Source organism: Aspergillus heteromorphus, assembly GCF_003184545.1.
Source record: "Aspergillus heteromorphus CBS 117.55 chromosome Unknown BO70scaffold_11, whole genome shotgun sequence".
Taxonomy (NCBI): Eukaryota; Fungi; Ascomycota; class Eurotiomycetes; order Eurotiales; family Aspergillaceae; genus Aspergillus; species Aspergillus heteromorphus.
In genome coordinates, this window is record NW_020290416.1 from 397,410 (window position 1) to 421,431 (window position 24,022).

A 24,022-nucleotide genomic window follows, 5' to 3' on the forward strand; every position below is an offset into this window, starting at 1 on the left:
CATGGCTGAGGGCGTTGCCTCGACTCCCTGCGATATGTGGGGGACTTGCCTGCCCCTGGATCCGATCCGGTCGCCTCGCCTCGTATCCGCCGTATTTCCTCGCCGGCTGCATGTTTGAGGTTCATTTTCATTTTGCAAGATCTTTTGGATGTCCACGTCCCCCCGCCAATGGGATTGCTTGGAGCTCCGTTGTCGGGCCGCGCTTACTTTATCGGGCAGGTGGCCTAGCCCCAGCACGGCTAGCCCGTGCGACTAGCCCCCATCGGGGCGGCATTTCCACCCAATAGTGTGTGCCCCGTTATGTGCTGGGAGCAATGCATTAGTCCAACGTACTATTACTCGACTGGGCAATGCGTCAGGTACACATTACACACCTCGCCCACTCCTCAGGTACCCGAGTGCAGATCCGTCTGGCTGCAATCTCCGCCGGGGGGATCGAATGAATATCTACGACTGTCTATCTCATAGGGCCTCGTTCTGGGCCTCGTTATAGGGGGTAGTGTCAGACCACTTGATTGTCACTGCAGAAAACCTAGTGAGACGGACTATTTACACTGGATTGGCAATGGTGTCTAATGGGGGAAACTATATATCTACTATCTAGAAGCGTGAGGCTCTATGAATGGCAAGGTGTCCCTGGGCATGGATGACATGGATAAAGCAATCCTTTTGGCGGGGACCCAGGTACTTTGATCCCCTTCTTGGCATCAATTGGTAGATATTGATTCAATTCCTTCCAAAGTTTCAACCCGAACCGTACCCCTCACTGTGTCTATCAAAACAACCCAAAACAAACCACTACACGAATAGAGTTCAAGGCAAACATATACAGAATTTTCCAGAAACACTAAGATATATCAAAGTTTTTGTTCTATATCAACATCAAACCAAAAAGAGAACCAGCCGTTGGAAGATCACAAATATATATATCCACTGCTCTCTGCCGCTCCATAGCTTTTTATTCACTATCCCTATACCTAGGATCCATCTACCTCCTACCTTCCAACCAACCAATCCATCCATATTACCCTTAGTACCCCGTAAAAGACAGTAAAAAGCGACAAAACACCTGCCATGATCATTACTATCCAAAACCCAATTCGCCCACCACCATCCCACGCACGAAAGAAAGCCTCCAACCCGCACCCCAGCCCGGTACTGCAGACCCACAGATCGCAAATTACTTACCTACCTATATACCACTTACGCAGGACATGAATCCTGCCGCGTATCGCCTTATACAGTATCTAATTGGCCCGCAGGAAGAAAATGATGCGACTGCTGACCAATATCCATCGATCCACTGATGTACTAGTCCTACTATGTACGGAGTACTCAGTAGTGATACCACTAGTTAAACATGCAGATTGCAGCAGTAGCACAACGGTCCAACTTCCGCAATCCGCAATCCGCAATCCGCCAGCCCAGCCGGCATTGGCAAATTGGCATCGTGCCATTTGCTGCAGCACTGAACGGTTGAACCCAAAAAGGTGATCCGGCTGTCACGGTTCCGGGGTTCGGGTTGTCCGAGGATGCAATTGGTCCGTGCGGGGTTTTACGTTCTACTTCTGAACGGGTTTGGGTTTGGGTTTGGGTTTAGATTGATGAGGAGGATGAATGAGTGAGGGTTTATATTTGGATAGATAGCTTTTGCTCTATCTACTAAGATGGTGGAGAGGGGAAAGGACAAAAGTCACGGAAAAATCGGTTATATGCTACGTTTCAGTCATGATTGTTGCAGCATCCATCGTCATCATGTCAAATTTACTATGTACTCTAGATACAACCCGAAGACGATGGCTGGGGCGCAATTGAACGTCAAGAGCTGTCCCCAACAACCGCATCATGAGTTGCCTACCGGCCAAAGCCAAACCACCCGCGTCGTCCACCCTTTTCTTCTGCTGGGGCCTCCGGAGCCGGAGATGCGCTCTGAGCGGGCGCAGCTTGGCGCGGGTAGTCGATGTAGTTCCAAGCCACGTCCAGAAACAAAGGCTTCACGGGAACGGGCTGCATCTGAGGCGGGTACGGGACGATCTTGGTCATGTCGAGGCTGTCGCCCGAGTATTCGTGTAGACGCTCAACGGCCGGAAGCTGGTTTGTAGACTTCGACTGCGCCTCGGCGGACATCTTCTCCAGAGTGACAAGACCGCGGTATTGCGCAACCAGGCCCTGGAGGGTGGTTTCAAGAGCTTGGACTTGGCCACGAGAGATGTCCAGCTTGGGGGGCCCGTCCACGTCAGCCGAGGTAGACTTGGCAGCGCCCGAGGCCAGAGTCAAAGCTTGCGCAAACAGGGCGAGAGCGTTGGCGGACTTGCCTAGGATTCCGTGCGATCGTCCAATGGTCAGGCATCTGAGATGATCATATTAGCTTGTGTATTAGGGTTCCCGGGCGGCATGCATACCTCAAAGCACGGAAATAACACCGTTTGGCTTCCAGCTCCTGAACAAAGGCCGAGTCGGCGGCAACTCCGGGGAGCTCAAGAATGAACTCGATGCTTTGCAAAATGGAGTCGTATAGCACGACCCGTTCGCGCAGCCGCGCCAGCTTCTTGCCAGTGGCCTCGTCCTGCTTGGTAGAAGCCTTGGCGCCCTTGAGTGGTTTGGTCGGGGCTGTTTCGAAAGAAATCCCGTCATGATCGCCACACAGGACACGGTTGCGTCCGATTCTCCATCCCACAAGGCCATAGTTCACAGCGGTTCGCGAAATCTGCAGAGCCTGCATTCTCTTATCACCCGGGTCGACTCCCTCTCCGGCAAGGTCGTCAATCGCAGACTTCGTGGCGTCCACGGCGTCTTGGCTGGCGATGATGACGTTGTCATAAGCTGCGGCCTTGTCTTTCGATGAAGCCGATTTGCCGGTGCTCTCCGCAAGCCACTGACTGAGACGAGATTCTGCTGCAGCCGCAGCCGCGAGAGCTTGCGAGATGGCAGCATCTTCCAAGTTGACGGTGTGCGACCTCCATGTGATGGTTTCCGGAAGTTGCTGCACCTCCCCCTCAGCAGTCCTCCGCGTTCCTGCCGCCTCCTCCTTCAAACAGCTGGGGTCCAGCTTTTCTACCTCCGACCGGATGGTGACATCCGATGGGAAATAGCTGATGGCGAGAGATGGAATAGGCCTTGACCGCGGGAGTTTCAGCTGATACGCCGCGTATCTCAGACTGGGATCCACAGTGCCGGAGAGAAGGTCCCGGAAAGCGTCCTTCTTGACCTGCTGCCCGAGAGCCGCATATATCACCCTGGAGATGGAGTAGCTCTGGAGGCATTGCTCCCATTTGCGCTTCTCCAGGTACATAGCCCCCAGGAGCGATGCGAGATATGCGCGAGCTTCAAGGATATCTGTGTCCGCAGCCCCGGAGATCTCCTGCTTCTCCAGAACCGACACCAGTTGCTTTGCATAGGTCGTCGCCTTCTGGAGTCGCGAGATGATATGGCTCCTTGTAGCCCCGGTGATGCCCTTTGCCGATGGATCTGCCGAGTGATTGGTCTTCATTTGCATGGCGTGCGCCCAAGCCCGTTCGGCGCTGATGAGGAGGATGTGGGCGAATCTGTGAGACGGGGAGAGTAAGAAAAAGGCCCATCTCTGCTGCGGGTTTAGATTGCACCGAAGACAAGGACATACTGCGCATTGCTCTTGACGTCTTCCGCAGTGACAGGGCGTTTGGCCGTGTACTTGCGGCCTTTGGGAGTGGCCTGGCCGAGCCGCTGGCGGAGTTTGTGCAGCTTACGGGTAGTGTGAGTGCGGTAGGCGTTGTAGTTGCCGGCCAGGAGAATGTCCTCCCTCTGGGAGAAAATAAAATCGGTGATCTCCATGGTGCAGGGTGCAGGGGGCCCCGGGGAATGAGATGCCGACAAGAAAGCGTAGCGTGGCGTAGATAGATCGATGTCGTGGTGTTCCGGCGAGCAAGTGCGGGAGTGGGCGGTGGTCAGGTCTCGGCCAAACAAATCCCCGGGCATTTCGCGGCTTTCTCTTTTCCATCATCGGCCGAGCTTGCTTTGCTTCACCTGCTCGAAAATTGCTCCGCGTCAACTCCCCACCCCTCCCCTCCCCCTCCCCTCGTCATCAAACCACCCATCTCCCCCGTTTCCTGGGAGCTTGGTTCTCCTCCCTGCCAGCCGGGAATCCAAGCAATTGCCCTACCGGTAGGAGTCTTAGCTGACTGCCGTTTGAGTTTGGTGGACAAGGTTGCTTCGTTTTGGTACGGCTTGCCTCCCTGTGACACCTGACACCCTACCCCGTTCAGCTATCTGACCTCGAGGTCTCGAATACAGCCCCTATCCGCGATATGTTATGCATTACGGTCAACCTTCGGTGAATTCAGGGTTTGGCACCGTTATTTCTCGAGGTAATGCTGGAACGGGCCGCCGGATACCTTGAGAACGCGGGTCGGCGTTTCTTCCGGGATCCCAATGGCGCGCTTCGCGGTCGGAACTCGATCTATCCAAGTGTCGGACATTATACTGGTACATGGGCAGAGCTCCTAGTATCCCTGCAAACGCCGCAACGGTCCGCTGCGAATACCTCGAACGCCACTTCGCCGGGAGACAGGCCAGCGGGTGACCTACGGGTCCCGTTCCTCGATTTCCTCTACCCCCCGCGCACGCAGCAGTTTATAGCATCGGGCTTGTTACGATCCTCAAAGAGACTCGTCCCGCGACGGAGGAAGAAGGCAATTTCTGGTCTTGCTAGAGACTACACATCGGAGGCTGGACTCCATCAAGGGGACGAGTCCGCAGGCGATCTTGCCGATGATACAGCTGGAGGCCGCAGAGAGGCCAAATCCGATCTTAAAGCGCTATTGGCTGAGGATGGATTTCAAGATTACGACAAGGCATGGGCTCTTTATGCCAGAGCCGGCCACCCTCTCGATGTGAGCTCGGCATTACTCGCAGCTCTCAGTGGCTCAGACCTAGAAGCCAACACCAGAAGAGCGAAGAGGCTGCTTGACTCGATCCCCGACGACTCGCGATCCGTTGAGGATTACGTGCATTTGGCCCAATCTTACGTGGCCACAGGGAAATTTTCTGAAGCGAATGAATTATGCCAGCAAACCGTTTCTCTGGGCCTTGCTTTTGGCCTTCCATGCTGGGGGTTTACTTTTGCACACATGGTAAAAAGTGAACAATGGGACTGGGTGCGAGAGATCTGGGATTCAAAGCCCGCGTGCTATAAGAGTGATCTGTGGCTTCCGGTGGCCCTTTGGATAGATTCTTCCTCTATACACAAGCCTTTGACTGCCTTTGCAGAGCACCTGCGGGACCGGGGTGTCACTGATCCGTCACGTGAAATTGCTGGCTTCTTACTATATAATCTCTTTCTCAGTCCAGACTTCGCGGAGAGAAACAGCACGGAGGTTCTCCTAATGATTCTGCAAAAGTTCAACAATTTGGAAATTCTCAACTTCCGGCATTATCTGAACCTTATCACAACACTCAACCAATCCGAGCAACGAAGGACCTTTGTTCGATCCATCCTGATATACCGGAATTTCCGTTGGCAGATGCAAGATCGTCGCCCTTCACCAAAGCTTCTTGATTCAATTCTGACACGCCTTACCGAGTTTGACATCACAACTGGTGTTTCATATTTCCTGGACGAATATGCCCATTTCTTTGGAAAGCCGTCGGTGCACGCTTATAAGCAGGCGCTTACCGTTTTTTCCAGAGCTGGCGACGTGGACACCGTGAAGCAAATATTCGAAAAGCTAGTTTCTGACCATGGACCACCCCGAAGCCGGAAGCTCTTGGCACCAACTCTTTACGTCCACTCCAGACTAGGCGATGTGCGAGAGACACGACGCCAGTTTGATCGAATGGAGGGGGAGTTTGACCTCCGGCCAGACACAGTGTGTTGGAACATCCTGGTCACAGCTTACGCCAAAGCTGGGGACCTTGAAGGAGCATTCGCCACATTCAAGCAAATGCTTGAAACGGGGGTAGAGGCCAGTTCACATACTTTTGGTATAGTGATGGGCCTTTGCGCGAACCGGGGTGATATTGACCGTGTCCGTGACTTTCTTGCTATAGCCCAACAGCATCATGTCCAGATCACAGCCCCCATGATTGATACGCTCGTGGAGGCCCACTGCAACAATCAAGAATGGGACGTGGCCGAGAGTGTTGCGGAGACCTGCCTTGGCTTAGATGTCAAGGGTTCTCGGGTGAGAATGTGGAACATCTTACTCTGGAACTATGCCTTCAGGATGGATCTAGAGAGCATAGCTAGAGTCCGCTCGCGCATGGGGGAAGCTTCGCTCGCGTCCGACGATATGACCTATGGTGCTCTCATGCTGAGTTTAACACTCATAGGTCAAACGGATTCTGCCCGCCGCATTCTTAGAACGCTCCACCGTAGCCAGCAAGTGTATGCTACAGAGTTCCACTACGCAATCATCTTGTATGGTTACCTCAGAGCTCGGAACCGGGACATGGTGCATGTAATCTTCAGCGAAATCAAAGAGCGATACAACCAGCCGGGGCTTGGGGCGAGGCTACTTCTTCTCAGGAGTCAAGTACAGCGAGACTTGCAGCTTATGACCGCCGATGGCAGAACCGGGAGTAACGCGAACATCCGCCTCGAAAATTCCGAAAGATCACTCGCAGAGACCATTGCCGAGCACCACACCGGCAAGATGGCGACAAAATATCCCTTGGTGGGCTCGAAGAAGATGTCTGTCAGTGCCTACCCTGCTGTGTATTACGAATACATCATCGGTGCCTATGGGAAGAAGGGTGCCTCTAAGGCGGCTCGGAAGTTGTTCGACGAATTCATAGCTGGCCAGTCGTCTAAAGGCCCGGGAATAGGCAATGAGCTTGACGTAGCGCCACTTCGTCTGTTGACTGCACTGATGCGCGCACACCTGAACGCCGAGGAATTCCCGCAAGTTGAAGACTGTTGGGACATTGTACTCCCCCGCGCTTTGAAGATAGCCAATTCCAGGTCTCCTGAGATTGACGAGTGGCTTTCTGAGAAGCTTGCTGGGGCGAGTCCTTCAATTGGACCACCTCTTCCCAAGCAAACAGATACCGTGGTGAACGAGGACTTCCAGAAGAAGGCAAAGCCGTCAATCTTGACAGCACACCGCTTCATGCTTTCCCGTCCTCTCTCTCTGTATATGCGTTCTCTGGCTTATCGGAACGAGTTGTCGAAGATACACGGGGTTGTTGCCGCGTACCAGGAGGCAGGATTTTCGATGACTACCTTCAATTGGTCTACTTTCGTTCAGTTGCTTTCATGTTCTGACAAACTGGACGACCTTGTCCAGGCCTTCACCATCTTTGAGGAGAAGTTCATGCCAAACTTCACTCAATGGCGGTATGTTCGTCGAGGATACGGTGCAAGACCTGCTGGTGTGCCTCGCACAATTGATGCTTTGGAGCCTCCAAACAAGGGCAAGCACCCAGACGTGCTAGGAAAAGAGGGCCGGCGATACTGGAGCAAGGTCCAGCCGGATTTCATGCAGCCTACCTATGTGTCCATGGTATATCTGGCTGCGGCCTTACAACGGGTCCGTGAACGTAGTATTTACGGTGGAGCGACTGAACTCGACGTTCTCCACCAAAGCGCACCAAAGACTCTTGCAGCGGCTGCCGACATCCCTTACCTCCGCGACAAATTCCAGGGAGTGCTTCTCCGACATCGGGAACAGCAAGCAGACGATGCGGATTATTATGGAATGAACCACTTTGTGTGGACCGGCGGTGTTCTTGGAGCTGGTGGTGTGACTAGAACCGGCTCGGTGCGCGAGCCAATCCCTGAATCAACCGATGGAGATGGCACGGCCGAGGAAGGAGATAATGCCAAGTTGGAGCATGCTGACACAGCACCGTCTGATTTGGACAGCCTTGTTGTGGATGATAGCGATGACCGGAAGAGGACCATTGACTACCCCGACGAACAAGACATTGAGGTGGAGACTCTGCTGGAGCAGAGGGCCAAGGAAGACGGAACCACGGAGGAAGTAATGGACGTGGAGCCGCCGCTCGGGGCCATGGACGAGGATCACTATGTCGAGTCGGACTTTGAGGAAGACGACGATCTCGAGGAAGATAACACCGAAGAAGGTGGCCCCCAAGAAGATAACCTCCAGAAAGATGACCTCGAGGAAGAGGATGACCTTGAGTCAGACTCTGATGACGATTCAGACTCCGACGATGATTCCGACTCTGACGATGATTCAGACTCCGATTCAGACTCCGATTCCGATGATTCGGACTCCGACGATGAGGATGACTCCGATGAGTGGAGGAAGGAACGTGATTTCTCAGGTGCCAGTCGCCGGAAGAAACGTTGAGGTTCATTTGTATGCTGTATACCACAGGGTCAGGTGTTCTGGATTAGAGTGTATATATAGCTGTGTATAAAAATCTTGAATGTACAATATTACCATGCATACTGAGCGTGATTAGGACTATATAGCAGACATCTTCTGCAGCCATTATATCCGAGGGACCTCGTTCCTTTTAAGAAGAGGATACAGCATGTAGTCCAGTAGTCCAGTAATATGAAGTGCACAGGTTATGCGCGGGTGTGCCAGCGCTGACTCAGCAAGGTACAGCTGGCACGTCGCGCGCGTTCCCGCAGCCGGACGCGTTCTAATATTACCCGATCTGGCGGTCGTGCCTGGCAACCGCAAAGATCCTCCAGCAACCCGTCCCCATCAAGGAGCAGCAAAATCACCACCGCATTTCACCCCCCAAAGACCCCTCAGAAACCCCCCCCCCCCGCCATACAACCCATTTGCTTCGAGTTGTCCATTCCACTTCCCTTTTAGATACCCGGTTTGCAATTCGTGGGAATGTCTGGCGCCATGGAGGGTCAGTTTGACGACGACGCACAAGATCGAGTGCGTGCCGCCGTCGAGTTTCTCGATCCCAGTAAGTCCTGGCAGCCTGGCCTCACAACTGCTATTTACTGATTTTTTCCCTCTGTAGACGATGCTAGAGCGCGCAGGTCCGTTCATAATCAGCACTTTCTTCGCTAGCTTGGACCCTGTGGTGGATTCTAACCGACATTTAGTTATCGGGCTGATATTGTGTTGATGTTAAATCGGGGGCTGCGCCGTCTCATAGTACGTATACATCCTTGGCCCCGCTCTGCCTGGCAAGTAGGCTCCGAATTCTGACTTCTCCGCGTTGCGCAGGTCAGCCTTGATGAAGTTCGTGCGCACAACCGTGAAATGGCCGATGGGTAGGATGCGCCTGCCTTGCAGACACACACCGTGGCTAATCGTAAACAGCCTCCTCACGTCTCCCTACGAATACACCGAAGCCTTCGAGAAGGCTCTCAAAGAGATCATCAAGACATTGCCGAACCGGCCGAGCAAGGACACGGCGGATGAAGTGGTATGAGACCCGCCTGGTTGTCTGGAAGCTTGCATGGTTTTTAACAGACCTCAGGACTACCATTGCGGTTTTGTCGGCGCCTTTGGAGAATTTTCCTGCAACCCCCGAACGCTGGGATCTAACCACCTGAATCGCATGATCTCGCTGGAGGGAATCGTCACGAAGTGCTCACTGGTCCGACCCAAGATCATACAGAGTGTGCATTGGAGTGAGCGCAACCGGAAGTTCCTCACGAGGAAGTACATCGACGCGACCATGACTGCTAGTGGGGCGACGAGCATGAGTATCTACCCCCAGGAAGATGAGGAAAAGAACCCGGTACGTATACGCAGGGCAGTGCGTGTGGCTCAAGCTAATCGTGCCGTCGTCCTAGCTTATTACGGAATACGGTCTTTCAAAATATATGGACCACCAGACCATCTCGATTCAAGAAATGCCCGAGAGAGCGCCGGCTGGCCAGCTTCCCCGAAGTGTCGATGTGATTATTGATGACGACTTGGTCGATCGCGCTAAACCAGGTGACAGGATTCAGCTGGTCGGAACCTACCGGACTCTGGGTAACCGAAATGCATCCTCTTCATCGGCCACCTTCCGCACACTTGTCCTAGCCAACAACATCATCCAGCTGTCGTCCAAATCTGGTGGAGGAATCGCGCAGGCTACCATTACCGACACTGACATCCGCAACATCAACAAGGTCTCCAAGAAGAAGGGCATCTTTGAACTATTGTCACACTCCCTCGCCCCGAGTATCTACGGCCATGACTACATCAAGAAGGCCATCTTGCTCATGCTACTGGGCGGTATGGAGAAGAACCTGGACAACGGCACGCACTTGCGTGGTGATATCAACATCCTCATGGTCGGTGACCCGTCGACAGCCAAATCGCAGATGCTCCGTTTCGTGTTGAACACCGCCCCTCTTGCAATTGCAACCACAGGTCGCGGTTCCTCCGGTGTTGGTCTTACAGCCGCCGTCACATCCGACAAGGAGACCGGTGAGCGGAGACTGGAGGCTGGTGCGATGGTTCTGGGTGACCGTGGTGTTGTCTGTATTGATGAGTTCGACAAGATGAGTGATGTGGATCGGGTGGCTATCCACGAAGTTATGGAGCAGCAGACAGTCACAATCGCCAAGGCCGGTATCCACACGAGCTTGAACGCCCGCTGCAGTGTCTTGGCCGCTGCCAACCCGATTTACGGACAATACGACCCCCATAAGGACCCGCACAAGAACATTGCCCTTCCGGACTCATTGCTCTCCCGTTTCGATTTGCTCTTCGTTGTGACCGATGACATCGAGGACTCGAGAGACAGGATGGTGTCGGAGCACGTCCTGCGCATGCACCGCTACCGCCAGCCCGGCACCGAGGAAGGTGCTCCTGTTCGGGAGCAGCTTCACCAGACCCTCGGCGTCGGTCTCGAAGACACCCAGGACTCGAACCAGCCTACCGATGTCTACGAGAAGTTTAACGTCATGCTCCACGCGGGCATGGCGCACATGCACCGGGGCAAGAACAAGAACATCGAAATCTTGAGCATCCCCTTCATCAAGAAGTACATCCAGTACGCCAAATCTCGTGTCAAGCCCGTCCTCACCAAGGGCGCTGCCGACCACATCGTCACCACCTATTCCGCCCTCAGAAACGACGAGCTGTCCGGCAACCAGCGCAGAACCTCCCCTATCACTGCCCGTACCCTGGAAACCCTTATCCGTCTGTCGACCGCCCACGCGAAGTCGCGTCTATCCAACCGAGTCGAGGAGCGGGACGCCAAGGTCGCTGAGTCCATCCTGCGATTCGCCATGTTCAAGGAAGTCCTTGAAGACGAGCGCCGGAAGAGAAGAAAGGTCACCACCTTCGACGAGGACTCAGAAACCAGCGACTCGGACTCCGATGACGACAACAACACCCCCGCGCAGACCTCCAGCGCCACCCCCCGATCAACCGCCCGGACAGGCCTTCGAACCCGTGCGGCCAACGCCCGCGCCGCCCTGAACGAGGACGCCGAAATGGACGCAGACGGCGACAACGTCTCCGAGGACGGCGATGGTCTGTACAGCGCCAGCCCCCGCGGCCAACGACTCCGCTCCAGCCAGACCCAGACGCAGACCCAAACACAGAGCCAATCCCGCATGTCCGTGGCCTCCTCGCAACCGGAATCGCAGCTTGTCCAGTCCCAGACCGACAACTCGCAGTCCCAGACCGCCAGCGCTGTCTCGTCGGAACCCATCCAGCCCGCTCGTTTGACCGTCTTCCGGCAAGCCCTGGGTCCCCTGATGGGAACTCGACTGTTCACTCACAGTGACACCGCCGACGTCGAGGAACTCATCGGCGCCGTGAATACCGCACTGCGTACTATGCCGTCTCTCGGCGAGAGCCATGTCTTCCAACGGGCGGAAGCTATCGAGGCCCTGCGGGCTATGAATGACAGAAACGAATTGATGTATGTTTGGGCCCTAATCTAACCATCAATCTCAGTTCCCAATCCCCGACCAACCCTACACTTGTCACCCCCATACTAACCATCTTTCAATGAAACAGGTACCTTGAAGATGACGAAACCGTCTACAGAATCTAGATGACCTTGATTCTGTTTATTTTACAACAACAACAACAACAACAATGACAACAATATCACTTGCCACGACTTACCCTAGACCTGAATGGATGGATGGACAGATGCATGGATGGATGCACGTGTGAATCAATGGTTTGCCGCTGGATAGGTAGGAGCGGCGCTGAATGAATAAGGGAGCATGCGGCATGGAAGCGACGTTCTGATCTGATAACATTTAATTTAGTATTTACCCTACATACATATTCAACCCTTTTTTTACTTACTCACCTCTTCTCTTTATTTCTCATTAATGGAAGGATGGAAGGGTGGAAAGATGGAAGGTAACTAGTTAATTTAGTTTGGCGTCTCGGAATCGGATATTTTGTTTCCTATCGTTAATGTGAATGGTAAGTGACGTGCATTTAGATGCAGTTGATTAATAAAAAAATCATCAATCAATCAATCAATCAATCAATCAATCAATCAATCAATCAATCAATCAATCAATCAATCAATCAATCGGAGTAAAGAAAATTGGTCTACGCAGGTGGCAAAATCCCTAGCATAAAGTTAACGGCTCCACGGAATTGAGTTTGAAGAGACAGTAATCCCTAAACCTATCTTAAGACCTGACCTTTCAATTTAATTTTAGATTTTTTTTTTACCCCGGATCCTTCCCTTTACTTGTGGGGAGGCCTACAATCTACATAAGGTAGGACTGGATGAGAACAGTGAATAATCAAAAACCATATACCTATCTATGCTGGTTGATGGAATGATGCACTATCCTATCTAGAGATATCTAGATAATGATATTATAATCTGACCTGATCTGATCTGATGTACTGATTCTCTAGCCTCTATCTACTCTAGCAATATGGTATGATGTGATAGTTATCAAGTCAAGACCGACCGGTAAATCACAAGATGGATGAACTTGGGCTCTCACTCACTCAAGTACTCACTTCTCGACCCCAAAAAAGAAAAGAGAAAAGGAAAGAGAAAGAAAACCAAAGAGACAAGGGAAAGGAAAAAGGAAAGAATAAAAAAAAGAACTGAATACAAGGATGATATAGATGATAGATATGATATGATATAATATGGGTATTAAGAAGATTTAGTGGATAGGGGATGGATGATAGATAGATATGAAATAAGACCGAAAAAGTAAGTATGAGGGAAGAAGAGAGGAATGAAAAGAGGAAGAGAAAAAAAAAAGAGTACGAAATAAACGCTTAAGCTTTTATTCCGCCAACGAACCAACTGACTACCTACATAAGTTACATCGAGAGCAGTGATGCGTCGCGTCCAGTGGCTGATGCGATCGAGAAGACCAGGGTATAATATCAACAAAGCGCAAGAAAGAAGAGACCTGAACCGGTTACTAGACCAGAATTGTGGGTGCTATTCAATGGGGTCTTCTTTGGGTTTCTCCTTCTCGCCGGGGGTGCCCATGCCCATGATGGAGGAGTCGTCGGAGGAGAACGAGTGCGTGCGGACGCCTTCTCGGATCTGGGCCTGCGTGAGGGGCGACAGGCCGCGGGTGACTGTTTTGGCGCCCTTCTTCTTCCGTTGCGGTTGGGTATGCGTATGTTCTATGCTGGGGCTTGTACTGCCGCGACGGGGACGGCCGCTGGCGGAGGACCTCGATGGGGGCCGGTCGTCCGTGTCCACGGGGGTGGTGCTGCGGGACGGAGTGCGCGAGTGCGAGTCGGAGCGTGTGCCGCGTCGTGAAGGGGATTTGGGCTCGTGATTAAGTTTGGAGATGCTGGGGTGGTGGGCATGGTGGCGATGCTGATGCTGGGCCTTGTCGGCATCCGCGGGCCGGTTGATCGTCGCGGCGGCTACTCGTCGGCGTTGTGATACCTTCCAGCTCACCCCGAACCACCAGAGCCAGCCCCCATCCTGCTGGGCGAGATGCCGTTCCTTCTGGCGGAGTTTCTGACGCAGCTGTGTTCGACGCTCGTTTTCCTTGTCCCAGAATTCGCTGCGGTATTCATCCCAGTTCTGGCGGAACTCTGGCGAGAAGGACTTGGGGAGGAGCAGAAGCTGGATGTAGTCGCCGCCCGGGCCGAGGTCCTCCTGCACCAGGCCTGATTCCGTGTCGTGGTTGTAGTACTGCTGGTAGTGCTGCCGACTACCGCGTTTCTCGGAGACCGGACGCTCCATGTAGTGGAAGTCCCCGACGGAGGACGGGAAGAAGGGGGCTGAGAAGGGAAACAGGAAGGAGAGATAGGAGAGCAGTTCCTGCCACCAGGGGCCGCGGATAATCACGATCTTGCAGTTCATGGTGCGCAGACCGCGGTTGGCCACGGCGAGCCAGCGCCGCGGCCAACGGACTCCGCGCTCCCATTGCCCGGTGCCCCAGACGAGGAGTGCGGTGACCACGCCTCCCATCAGGGCGACCTTGTCCCACATTTCCACCACCCAGTAGACCGACCCTCCGACGCCGCGGCCATCCTCGCGCGGGCGGAGGAAGAGCGCGTAGGCGAAGTACACGTTCCAGATGGCGAGCAGCAGGAGAAAAAAGGTGTTCTGTCGGCGGCGTTCACGCAGGGCCAGGTACTGGGCTCGCAGGGAGCTCTCCAGGATGAGGAGGTTGAGGTAGATTTGGGGTGGGGAAGAGGGCAGCGTCGACAGTGGATCGGGCGTCGACGAGCGTGGCGGGGAAGAGGGATCGGACGACGCAGCATAGGATTGGGACGCAGGGGCCAATGGTTCGGACGATTGCGTCGCAGATGATCCAGGACGACTGCCGGTAGCTGGAGCGCCCTTGACCAGTTGGTCCAGACTGGGAGAGGCCATAGTGGTTCGGGTGGGAGGGGAGGGAGGAGAGGCCCGAGAGGAAGAGGAGGAGGAGCAGAAATGGAGCTGACAGCAACAGCAGAAACAAAAAAAGAGAGATGGGATGGCCTTTGCGGCCCAGCGCTATCTCATCGCATGGAAGATGAGAGGAAGTGGGAGAACTAGAAGGGCAGAGAGTCGTGGAAGGGAAGGGGAGAATGGAGGGAAAGGCATTGAAACGGGCATCGTCATCCATCCAACGGCTGTTGTGGTTGAGGCTCCACTTCCGCCTTCTTCTTCAGTTCTCCTCTTCTGCAGCCTCGCCTCCTCCTCCTCTTCTTCTTCTTCTTCTTCCTCCTCCACTCTTCTTCTTCACCGCGCATCGCTCGCTATCCGCGGTTTACACATCCGATCCAAGCCTTGGACACCCCCCCAGTCCTTATTATCCATCTTCCACCCCTCTGCAGAGTCGTCCCCACTGCTGTCAGCGTCACCCACGGCCGCCTGTTTCTTAACTCCACGGATCCTTCGGGGTTAACGGCCTTTGGCGTTGCCTCAACCTTTTTGACTTGTTCCGCGGGTCTGCCTGCACTGTCTCTGCAACGCCCCCTGACAATTCCTGCCTCAACTGCATTTAAATCCCCTCCCCTCCCCCCTCACGTCTGCGTCTGCCGTCTGCCGTCTGCGAGTGACAGAGCATCCCCCTCTGTCACCCATTTCATGCGACAAGGTGTATACCGCCCGACTCCCTTCGCTTTTCTCTCACGTCCCAATCTCCCGATCCTGGACCTCGCTTGATACCTCCCGATATCTCCCCCCGAGGCCGACGGCGGCTTCCACGCGATCAGCATCTACTTCCACCTCCACCTCCACCTCCACCATGGCGTCCGAGTCGATCAACTCGCCCAACAACGAGTTTCAGGATCGCGGACGACAGGAGTCGATGGCGTCCCGACAGGAGGGCACGCCACATGCGGCTCGCGGAGCCAGCGCAACCCCGACACCCTTGGCCTGGTTCCCACTAGGCTACAGGGAAGGGTTCAGTCAATGGGTACGTTTCTGAACTGAGGAACAAAGCCAAGTGTCGCATGTGTCACTGAGACGGATCTTTCTTCCAGTGGGCGTCGTTACCGGCAGCCACAGCTGAACACAGAGTCCTTTCCTACCTGCCCTACCTCCAGCACCAACCCCCGACACACTTGCAGACCGGCAAAACGAGCGACTCCCCCACCGGCGGGTCAGGGAGTCTGCAGTCCGCAGACCAAACCCAAGAGGGCGAGGTGTCGGCCAGCTCGACCAACGACCCGTACGGCCCACGGAGATGGCGCTCCAGCATGGTGGAGCTGAGCGGGAAAAATCGCGCGTTGAACGAGTTCTCAGTGGACAGAGTCGGCGAAGAAGCAGACCAGCATTTGGTCATGCTCCACGGATATGGTGCCGGTCTAGGCTTTTTCTACAAAAACTTCGAGCCGCTCAGTCGGCTCAAAGGGTGGCAACTCCATGCGCTGGACCTTCTGGGCATGGGTCGCAGCACGCGCCCATCGTTCCGGATCAAAGCGAAGGAGCGAGAGGAGGCCATCAAAGAGGCAGAGGCATGGTTTGTGGATGCACTTGAGGAGTGGCGAATTAAGCGCAAAATTGACCGCTTCACGCTCCTCGGTCACAGCCTGGGCGGCTACATGGCAGTGGCCTACGCTCTTAAATACCCAGGACGTCTGAACAAGCTGATCCTGGCATCCCCAGTGGGAATCCCAGAAGACCCGAACGCCGTGCAGGCGGAGATGCCGGCGCCATCTGAGTCAACCATGACCAACGAACTCACGCAGAATCAACGCAACATCGCCGAGGAAGCGTCCTCGGTTCCCCACAGCGAGCTGCAGAAGGGGGATAACAACATTCTGCTCAGAGGTTCCCCCTCAGGCACAACCGCTTCTCAAGACCGTCCTCCCCGGCGGATGGTCCCCAAATGGTTTGCCTATCTCTGGGACGCCAACATCTCCCCCTTCACATTGGTGCGGTGGGCAGGTCCCCTCGGTCCGCGCCTGGTTTCCGGGTGGACGTCCCGGCGCTTCTCCCATCTGCCCGCCGACGAAGCCAAGGTTCTGCACGACTACTCGTACTCAATCTTCAGCATGCGCGGCAGCGGCGAGTACGCCCTTTCCTACATTCTCGCGCCGGGCGCATTCGCCCGTAGCCCCCTGATCCAACGCATCCAGGGTGTTGGTCGCCAGTACATCCAGCAGAACCCCTCCCCCGCATCAGCCGTTCTCGAGTCCGCCACCACCTCTTCTTGCTCCAAATCCAAATCCAAATCCAAGCCTGCACCTGAACCCAACCCCGAACCCACCCCCTCCTCATTGGCCCCCACTCAGCGCGAAAATGGCCTCCCCGTCCTCTTCATGTACGGAGACCACGACTGGATGGACGTGCGGGGTGGACTCGCAGCGAAAGCCAAGCTCGACGAGGAAAAACAGCGCATTCTCCAGGGCGCCACAGTCCAGGAATACCAGGCCGATAACGGCTCCGCTAAGGTCGTGATCATCAAGAACTCGGGCCACCATATCTATCTGGATGGGTGGGAGGAGTTCAACCGCATCGTTCTGGCTGAGATGGAGGAGACGGCTCGTAGGGAGAGAGCCCCGAGCTCGTAGGACCTCTGCCAAGTGTGATTAATATATTTCTCATCTCATCTGATCTGCCTTTATTGTTTTAGTGCGTGTGTTAGAAGATGTTTCACGATGGATGAAGTTCGGGGTTTAGGGTATGGATAATGGGTTATTGCTCACGGTTACGGGTCAAGGTAGAGTGGTGAGGCAACTGGCTACGCGAAATGTACATATCAATGGTACTATTAGACTATGTTAAATGGAGGGAGGGTATAGACAGCAACAGCATGACATACATATTACCTTTTTTTGTTTGAAAAGACTACTGCTATGTTATATCTCATCTGATAGCTCATCCGTGAGCGCTAATGAAGACGTTTCCTTCCAGTTCCAGTACAGAGAATATCTAACACCAAAACACCAAATCCTCATCATATCATAGTCATCATCATCATCATCCAAATCATAACATATCACATCACATCACATCACATCAATGACTACACCGCCCGATCCATCACTCCCATCCAAACCCCCACCGAAGCAGCAGCAGAAGCAGCAGCAGCGGTGGGCTTCACAAGCGGCACCACCGAATTCGGCCCTGACACGCTCCTTCGCCGATACCTCACCCCAGTAGGATAATGCGCCATGAAGCGTCCCGCCGATCTGCGTTCGCGCTCGCGCTCTTCAACCGGCGTCGTTGAGCCGTTCGTGCTTCCTGTCCCTGCCCCTGTTCCAGTCCCGTCGCTTCCGCGGCGGAGGGAGAAGTAGCCACCCCCGCCTCCTCCTCCTGCTGCTGCTGCTGTTGCGGTAGAGGGGGTTTCTGGTGAGTTGGAGATACCGAAATGGGAGGGATGATCAATGTAGTCCTCGTTCCCGCCCTGGAGAAGCCCATTCTGTTTCCCATCCTTATCTTGCTGCTGGTGTTGGTGATTCTCCCCACCCATCACCATCCCCACCCTCATCTTCTCCCCCTCCTGATACGAATCAGATCCATTCGACAACGAGAGAGACTTCGGGGACAGGGACACGGACAGGGAAGATAGCCACGAGGTGGTTGCGGAGCGATAGTGATGGCGCGGGTGGTGTTGGTGTTGATGTTGAGGCTGATGATGCGTTTGTGTCTGCGTGTCAAGCGGACTCAGTACCGAAGTCGAGAGGGCGGGCGCCGACTGGCGGTGTTTCCAAGGGAGGGTATCGAGGTGGTCTGTTGAGGTGGAGCCGCGGAGAAGCGGCTGGGAGGGGAGTTCCAGGCGGCGGTTGATTGAGAGCCAAGCGCGTTCGTCGTCGTCATCATCGTCAACATCTGTATTTTCTCTGTTGTTGGCGCTGATGGTGTTGGGGGGTGGGTTCTGGGGTCGTTGGGGGATGGGCCTGTGGTGTTGGTGTTGGTGTTGTCGTTGGAGATGGAATTGGGCGAGACGGTCCCTGAGACAGCGAGGTAGGGCTTCGCGTTTGGGGCGTTGCGCCAGCCGCCTAGGCCTTCGAAGTCGCGGGCTTCGTCGCCGCTGATTAGGTTTAGTAGATGGGGGGTGGGCGGGGAGTTGGCGTTGGTGCTGCCTGGGGGGGTTGGCCGGTGACGATGAGTATGAGTATGGTGGTGGTGGTGGTTGTGGGGGCCCAGGCTGGAGCGACGTCTGGTGGTGGTGGAGGAGGTGGAGGGGAGAGATGGTGCGGGGAAGTCGAAGAGGGCAGGAGTGGAGGGGCTGGGGCTGGTGCTGGTTCTGTCCGAAGTCCCGAAGCGCGTTTTGACGACGTATTGGCAGAGATCTATGTAGAGAAGGAAGAGGCGGAAGAGGAGGATGAGCAGCGCAAGGGGGATGGTGATGCAGGCGAAGATGACGAGGGGGATGGACACGAGGATGAGGAGAGGGAGCGCGACAAAGGTAGAGACGAAGCTGAAGGACATATTGATGCGAGGAGAGATGAGAGTGGAGGATGGTGCATTATTGGGGCAGGGCAGCAGGCCGATATAAGGAATGAATCAGAATCCCTGCATGGCTGCTCAGGTCAGTCAGTCGGCTTTCCCCGGATTTCCTCCCGCGGACGAGGAGATTCGATGGTTGATTGAAGGATGGATTCCCAATGCAATTGATTCAAATGCGGAGAAACCGTTCAGTACCTCAACCTCAGGCATGTGATAGTGTGGGTGCCGTGGGTGCCGTGGGTGCCCCAGGCATCGGTACCTGTTACTCTTGCCCGTCAACTTAGAGGCTGGCAACCAATGGATCGATCCATCGGTCCTTGATGATTATTGTTGTCTTTTTCTGGTATAGAACATCATTGGAGGCAACTTTAACCGACTTTATGTATATAGTTAGTAAGATTGATTATGTTAGTCACCCTACAACCTCCCCAAGGTCTATTATTTGTTACATTGGCTGACGGTCTCACAGCGTATTATCGCGAGTTTATTACGTCACAGCACAACAACCATCGTCGAAGCCAAACCAGCAGAACCAGCAGATCATCGATCGCTCTCCCGACGCCTCATCTTGATTCTTCTCATACACCATGCCCGCCGAGAGTTCAAATCCAAATCCAAATCCAACCCCCAAGGATGACTTCCCGTGGCACCTGGGCGTGTTTGACGCCCACTGTCACCCCACTGACACCATGTCATCCATCGGGGAAATCCCCCAGATGAAGGCCACCACATTGACTGTCATGTCGACGCGCGGGGAGGACCAGGACTTGGTGCTGCAGACCGCTGCCTCCCTGACCAAGGATCAAAATGCCACTCAAGGTTTAAGTGCAGCACCAGGGCCCGTGCTACCGTGCTTTGGCTGGCATCCGTGGTTCTCATATCAAATCATCGACGACGTCGCAGGCTCACCAGCGATCGACGAAGCCTCCTCTCCCGCCGAGCGAAAGAAATTACACTATAAGAAGGTCCTCACGCCCGCCCCAGACGATGACTTCATCCTTTCGTTACCAGACCCCAAGCCGATCTCGCAACTGCTCTCGGAATCCCGAGCTCGGTTGACGGAATGCCCCAACTCTCTCGTCGGTGAGGTCGGGCTGGATCGTAGCTTCAGACTGCCCAAGGCATGGACCCAGGAAGAGAAGGAAAGGCGGGACGAGCAGATGACCCCTGGGTCCCGCGAGGGCAGACAGCTCTCCCCCTATCGGGTGCAATTGGAGCACCAGAAGTCCGTGCTGAAGGCTCAGTTGCGTCTAGCCGGCGACCTCCAACGACCAGTCTCAGTGCATAGCGTGCAGGCGCATGGGGCAGTCTTCGACATTTTCAAGGCTCTTTGGTCGGGGCATGAGCGGAAGGCCGTCCCCCGACGGGACAGATGTCGACGGTATAGTGTTACAAACGCGCATGCGGAGAGCGATGCAGAGGAAGAGCAGGCGCAGGAGCCAGGAAAGCCGGAAGAGACCCCTCTTCCCTTTCCGCCACGGATCTGCATGCACTCGTATTCAGGACCTGTGGAGCCGTTGAAGCAATTCCTGAATCCGTCCCATCCGTCAGATGTCTACTTTTCCTTCTCGTCTGTCATTAACTTCAGCGGACCTTCGTCGCAGAAGGTGATTGACGTTATCAAGGCTCTGCCAGAAGATCGGATCCTCATTGAGAGTGACCTGCATACGGCTGGGCAGCAGATGGATGACCTGCTTGAGGAGGTCGCCCGGCAAATTTGTGAGATACGCGGTTGGGCTTTGCATGATGGCGTTCAGCGACTCGCTGATAATTGGAAGAGATTTGTTTTTGGGGAAAAGATGACCTGATGCAGTGGATCTGGTCTTTGGAATTTATAAGTTATCAGGGTACATATTGTGTGCTAAGCATCTAGTCATGACTGTTAAGAAAGCAAAGAATGATATTAATACTGACGGTATGCAGCCAGACGGCTCCATACTGCAGTCAAACCGTGCCTCTAATAATCTATTAGCACCCATATATACTATTGTTTTTAATATCCACAAAGAATGTCCCCCCTCAAACGCCCTGTCGATCAGATGAGACAGAAGGCGAGCTACTAAGATAGAATGTTCCTGGAGCGTTCCTCACCAAGATGGGGATTTCCTGCCATCATCATTAACAGTGTCCTCCATTGGTCGCTCGTACTCGATAGTCACATTGTCCGTGCGACGAATCTGTCCCATCCGCAAAATGTCCTCCTCACTCCCTACCCCGGTGATCTCAAGGTCGGGCATGTCTTTACTGGCTCCCGACCGTTTGGAACTCCATCTGGTTGACTCGCGCAGATGGCTAGTGCCGTTGTCTTTGTATTGGTATCCTCTGGCATTACTCAAGGTGCGCCTTCCTAGGATGACGTCGAGGAGAGGCTGCAAGGTGGGGATGCAGCAGGCAAGGATCACGACGTTCGATTCAATACTGTCAAGCCAGATGTCAGCGTTGAGTGACGGGACGGGGGAGGCATAGGGGGTGCCACAGGGCAACCCGGCCACTTACCACGTCCAGATCACGAGATTGACGGTGGTGTCTGTCACGCCCCGGGTCAGTCTTGCTCCTTCACGACTTCTCCCCCCTCCAACTACCACCACCACCACCAACACTTACATGTCGCGTCGGTCACATCAGCAAGCTCCGGTAGCTGCATGGACTTGATTATTGCCATTGCACAAGCGCTGTTGGTCCCAGTCAACATGATAGCTATGAACTTCAATGGAATCACCTACACTACCCCCAGTCCCAAGGCCAAACACAAAGCCAGTCTCTTCCACAATGCCATTTGGAGCTTGAGCAAGATGATGGTCGGATAGACGGCCAGGTACAGATCCGTGAATGCGGATGTGGCTAGCCGCACAGCATGAGTCTCTTTCCCTGGTTGAGCATTGGGCTAATGGTTGGTTCTACTCACCTCCAGTCAAAGTTGCGTAACTGATAAGGACCGACGAGGGCCGGCAATGGGCTCCTTTCTCTACGAGGGATGCCTCCCAGAGAGCCTTTGCAGGCTTGCACGAGGTGAACAACACCACGATGTTGATAGACGACACCAATGCCGTGAACCCGGTCAGCCCCCAGAATATGGCGCGGTGCAACGCTTTCGGGTTCAAAAATCGGTTAAGCAGGGCAGCAACGGCCAGCTTGGGCATGGCGAAGGCGACAATCCCTAGCGCAAACCCGATGTTGTTCAGCAAGAGGATGAGCTCTATCCTCCTAGTCGACAGGGTGGCTGCGTGTCTCCCGTACCCCAAAGCGACGTTGACGGTGGACAACACGGCATATGCCATGCTGAAGATCTGAAGAGCAGCCAGACAATGAGATCAGAAATCGCCCTGGTCTGCGGAACGCGAACAGCGACGTGATGTCTACCTACCATCGACACGGCAACCAACCAGTCATCTGCGCCTGGGTTGCGCAGGATCTTGATCCGAATAAAAAGTCTCGCTGAAACAGCCACAGTCGCCAGGCCAGTCAGGATCCAGAAGACGGCCAGGACCCGTGGACCTCTGGTCTGACTGGCATACTCTGCGGACACGGTGGTCATTGCTGTGGCTTCAAGAGCACAAGCATGTGCGTCAATAGAATTCGTGTTGCTCGCTGAGCATAGCAGAAGCCGCGATATTTGAACGCGATACGGAGTAGTATTTCAATTGCTATTTCGTTCAGGGTTCAGTCCAACTGACAAGGTATCTACCCCTTCTTTAAGGCTGTTCATATCGCTAACTAATAATATAGAATCCCTGTACGGAGTATTATCCTGGCCTGGGACAAATGCTTGCCGGGAGATCATGCGTCAAAGCGGACATCTGACACCTATCGACATGTACACCTCCCGGGCCAGCGATCCCAATCCCTTCAGTCAACCTTATTCGCTGACATGTGGGTAGTGCCATGCGCCAATTAACTTAGTGTTCCAGACTCCGTATCGAGTGGTCCACAATTGAGGGACAAAGGCGCAAACCGCCGTTTGCTATACAACAGCAGCCACATTCAGGAAGCGTTGAACATAGTCATTCGATCGGAGGCTGAGAGCCTTTGTTTCAATTCCACATAATATCCTGGCCACGGATTTTACAATTTCCGGACCCCTCCCGCGATCCATAAATATTGCAGTTTTACATATACAGGATAATAGAGGGGTACTCGACGACCTAGATCGCAAAGTGGTCTGATCGTGTTGCACAGTTGACACATCTGAACGCAGAGAAAACATCCCGAGCGACAGCTCCACAGTCTTTACTCAGGAGCATACGTACCGTTAGATTATTTGAGAGTCCAGACGGGATAACGCGCTTTGGCCAGAATACGGATCCACATGGCAAGACCACTAGTACTGAGCTTGAAAGGGCCGTACACACAGCGCAGGATGCGTGGACAAAATGTCCTCCAACGTGAACTGTCTCTTATCCAATTACAGGCCTGGTTATGCTAGCTGCAAATCTAATTGGGGATCATTAAGCTGCTTATCACGAGTCATTTCGAACAAACCCATCCAAGTTCCAACGGTGTCTCGGTCTTGGATGATACAATCCTTGTCTACTGTCCGGAGTAGGGAGACTCGGCGGTTAGATAGTGCTGTTACCTAACCCCTCACAGAGAAGAGCAATCGGAAAATTATCGTACATATGCATGTGCATGACTTGATGTGTCAAGTTAGTATCATGCTAAAGCCATGTATGGTACTTATTTTCTCCGGTGCCTTCATGGAACCAGTGGCAGGTCGAGTCATGCACCCCTGCAGGAGCGATTGCTCCCACTATTCATTTGACCAAATTGTGGATTCGGTTGGCAACTCGCAAATGAAGCGCCTAAT

The 24,022-nt window shown here is 54.1% G+C and overlaps 8 protein-coding genes across 8 annotated transcripts; 4 read left to right on the top strand and 4 right to left on the bottom strand.

The window, feature by feature from the left end:
• Positions 1-1,727: 1,727 nt before the first annotated feature.
• On the bottom strand, positions 1,728-3,981 carry BO70DRAFT_361862 (signal recognition particle subunit SRP68). Its single transcript, XM_025543146.1, has 3 exons — positions 3,620-3,981; positions 2,403-3,545; positions 1,728-2,350 (listed from the first exon to the last, which is right to left on the bottom strand). Exons 1-3 carry the CDS (start codon positions 3,952-3,954, stop codon positions 1,855-1,857), a joined length of 1,974 nt encoding a protein of 657 aa, XP_025399659.1. The 5' UTR covers positions 3,955-3,981; the 3' UTR covers positions 1,728-1,854.
• A 307-nt stretch (positions 3,982-4,288) lies between these two features.
• Positions 4,289-11,922, top strand: BO70DRAFT_370938 (MCM DNA helicase complex subunit MCM3; the record flags this gene model as incomplete). Its single annotated transcript, XM_025544771.1, has 17 exons — positions 4,289-4,343; positions 4,720-5,189; positions 5,226-5,459; positions 5,499-5,576; positions 5,619-5,847; positions 5,881-6,002; positions 6,033-6,166; positions 6,200-6,256; positions 6,293-6,434; positions 6,471-6,984; positions 7,021-8,119; positions 8,814-8,874; positions 9,141-9,187; positions 9,237-9,342; positions 9,397-9,660; positions 9,716-11,787; positions 11,886-11,922. 17 exons carry the CDS (start codon positions 4,289-4,291, stop codon positions 11,920-11,922), a joined length of 5,721 nt encoding a protein of 1,906 aa, XP_025399660.1.
• A 1,383-nt stretch (positions 11,923-13,305) lies between these two features.
• Positions 13,306-14,706, bottom strand: BO70DRAFT_396185 (Spo7-like protein; the record flags this gene model as incomplete). Its single annotated transcript, XM_025546592.1, has 1 exon — positions 13,306-14,706. The coding sequence occupies one exon, from the start codon at positions 14,704-14,706 to the stop codon at positions 13,306-13,308; it is 1,401 nt and encodes a 466-aa protein (XP_025399661.1).
• Positions 14,707-14,805: 99 nt separating this feature from the next.
• Positions 14,806-15,383, top strand: BO70DRAFT_32570 (uncharacterized protein). Its single transcript, XM_025540650.1, has one exon. The coding sequence runs from the start codon at positions 14,904-14,906 to the stop codon at positions 15,198-15,200; it is 297 nt and encodes a 98-aa protein (XP_025399662.1). The 5' UTR covers positions 14,806-14,903; the 3' UTR covers positions 15,201-15,383.
• Positions 15,384-15,565: 182 nt separating this feature from the next.
• On the top strand, positions 15,566-17,336 carry BO70DRAFT_291002 (putative alpha/beta hydrolase; the record flags this gene model as incomplete). The annotated part of the gene is made up of 3 exons (XM_025539383.1): positions 15,566-15,736; positions 15,804-16,904; positions 17,058-17,336. 3 exons carry the CDS (start codon positions 15,566-15,568, stop codon positions 17,334-17,336), a joined length of 1,551 nt encoding a protein of 516 aa, XP_025399663.1.
• Positions 17,337-18,344: 1,008 nt separating this feature from the next.
• Positions 18,345-19,516, bottom strand: BO70DRAFT_32484 (uncharacterized protein). Its single transcript, XM_025540627.1, has one exon. It carries the CDS (start codon positions 19,198-19,200, stop codon positions 18,433-18,435), a length of 768 nt encoding a protein of 255 aa, XP_025399664.1. The 5' UTR covers positions 19,201-19,516; the 3' UTR covers positions 18,345-18,432.
• A 156-nt stretch (positions 19,517-19,672) lies between these two features.
• Positions 19,673-21,172, top strand: BO70DRAFT_361868 (TatD family hydrolase). Its single transcript, XM_025543147.1, has one exon. It carries the CDS (start codon positions 19,806-19,808, stop codon positions 21,024-21,026), a length of 1,221 nt encoding a protein of 406 aa, XP_025399665.1. The 5' UTR covers positions 19,673-19,805; the 3' UTR covers positions 21,027-21,172.
• A 187-nt stretch (positions 21,173-21,359) lies between these two features.
• On the bottom strand, positions 21,360-22,732 carry BO70DRAFT_274234 (uncharacterized protein; the record flags this gene model as incomplete). Its single annotated transcript, XM_025538979.1, has 6 exons — positions 21,360-21,636; positions 21,715-21,745; positions 21,823-21,890; positions 21,942-22,059; positions 22,124-22,505; positions 22,583-22,732. Coding segments are annotated over 6 exons (1,026 nt in total), but the record flags the coding sequence as incomplete, so codon positions are not given.
• Positions 22,733-24,022: the final 1,290 nt, after the last annotated feature.

Bases quoted from the DNA above. Each gene is read 5' to 3' on its own strand.
- BO70DRAFT_361862 (XM_025543146.1), bottom strand. From the start codon at position 3,954: ATGCCCGGGGATTTGTTTGGCCGAGACCTGACCACCGCCCACTCCCGC. The intron at 3,546-3,619 runs GTATGTCCTTGT...CCCGTCTCACAG, and splicing joins GACGTCAAGAGCAATGCGCA to ATTCGCCCACATCCTCCTCA. The intron at 2,351-2,402 runs GTATGCATGCCG...TGATCATCTCAG, and splicing joins TGTTATTTCCGTGCTTTGAG to ATGCCTGACCATTGGACGAT.
- BO70DRAFT_32570 (XM_025540650.1), top strand. From the start codon at position 14,904: ATGGAGGGAAAGGCATTGAAACGGGCATCGTCATCCATCCAACGGCTG.
- BO70DRAFT_32484 (XM_025540627.1), bottom strand. From the start codon at position 19,200: ATGTCCTTCAGCTTCGTCTCTACCTTTGTCGCGCTCCCTCTCCTCATC.
- BO70DRAFT_361868 (XM_025543147.1), top strand. From the start codon at position 19,806: ATGCCCGCCGAGAGTTCAAATCCAAATCCAAATCCAACCCCCAAGGAT.